The sequence below is a fragment of the Acanthisitta chloris genome, unplaced genomic scaffold, assembly GCF_000695815.1.
Source record: "Acanthisitta chloris isolate BGI_N310 unplaced genomic scaffold, ASM69581v1 scaffold8010, whole genome shotgun sequence".
Lineage (NCBI taxonomy): Eukaryota > Metazoa > Chordata > Aves > Passeriformes > Acanthisittidae > Acanthisitta > Acanthisitta chloris.
The window spans coordinates 150,103-151,281 of NW_008651074.1; the positions used below are offsets into that span (position 1 = coordinate 150,103).

The following is a 1,179-nucleotide window of genomic DNA, read 5'->3' on the forward strand; positions in this document are numbered from 1 at the left end:
TATCCGCCACTGCCACGGTAAGGTTATAGGCCGGGATGCGCTCCCGGTCCAACGCGGCCGCTACCTTTATAAGGCTGAGGTTGGGTACCTTACTACTGTGCACCTCAAAGTGCCGCTGCTCGTTCCCCGCCAGGATCGACACGGAGATGTTCCCGTTGGCCGCAGGGGAGTCAGCATCGCTCACCGTCAGCAGGGCCACCACTGTGCCAGGGGCTGCGTTCTCATCCACGGAGGCAAACCGGGAGGGGGCCGGGAAGTAGCGGAACTTCACGCGGGGCTCGTTGTCGTTGACGTCGAGCAGGCGGATGAGAGCCTCGGCCCGGCCGCTCAGCGCCGGCACCCCTCGGTCCATGGCCTGAACAGTCAGCGAGTACTGCTGGCGCATCTCGTAGTCCAAGGGCTCGCGGATGCGGATCACCCCGCTCTCAGGGTCCACCTCAAACGGGAGGCCACCAGCCCCATCCCCACCACCACTGCCATCACCTCCTTCCAGGCGGTAGCGGATGTCCGCATTGGTGCCTTCATCGGCATCAGCTGCAGCGACCTGGAGAACACTGGCCCCGACAGGCGCATCCTCAGGCACTCGTGCCTGGTAAAGCGTCTGGCTGAAGACGGGTGGGTTGTCGTTGATGTCCTGGACGGTGACGTTGACCTGAAGGTACCCTCGCCGACGGGGCTCACCCTTGTCCTCCACTTGCACCAACAGCTGGTAGGTAGGGGTGGCCTCTCGGTCCAGCCCTCCCCGGGAAACCAGGTGCAAGAAAGCTCCTTCACCGCTGGGGTTGAGGGTGACGTTGAGCCGAAAACGACCCTCCTCGTTGCCGGCCACGATGCGATAGGAACCGTGGTCCACGCCGTTGGTGCCGCTGTCGGCGTCGGTGGCCGTGTCCAGGATGAGCTGGCGCCCGCTGCCCGTGTCCTCCTTGAAAGTCACCACGACGGAGGGGTCGGGGAAGACGGGCGCGTTGTCGTTAAAAAAACGCTGTGGTAGGTGGGCTGGCTGGAGAGCACCCCCAGGTCCACCACGTCGCTGGCCAGGCTCTCGCGGTCGATCGTGGCGCGGGTGTGCAAGGCGCCCGAGGTGGCGTTGATGGCGAAGAGCTCGTGGTGCTCGCTCAGCCGGTAGGTGAAGCCGGGCCGGGTGGCGATGGTTCCCACCCAGGTGCCGGGCGGCTGCTC

General features: G+C 65.3%; 1 protein-coding gene across 1 annotated transcript in view; it reads right to left on the reverse strand.

The window, feature by feature from the left end:
* FAT4 (FAT atypical cadherin 4) overlaps positions 1-1,176 on the reverse strand; it is a gene marked incomplete at its 5' end in the record, with an annotated part of 131,502 nt that extends 130,326 nt beyond the window's left edge. Inside the window, 2 exon segments of the mRNA XM_009071562.1 lie at positions 2-987; positions 990-1,176. Of these exon segments, the coding sequence (XP_009069810.1) occupies positions 2-987; positions 990-1,176 (1,173 nt within the window).
* Positions 1,177-1,179: the final 3 nt, after the last annotated feature.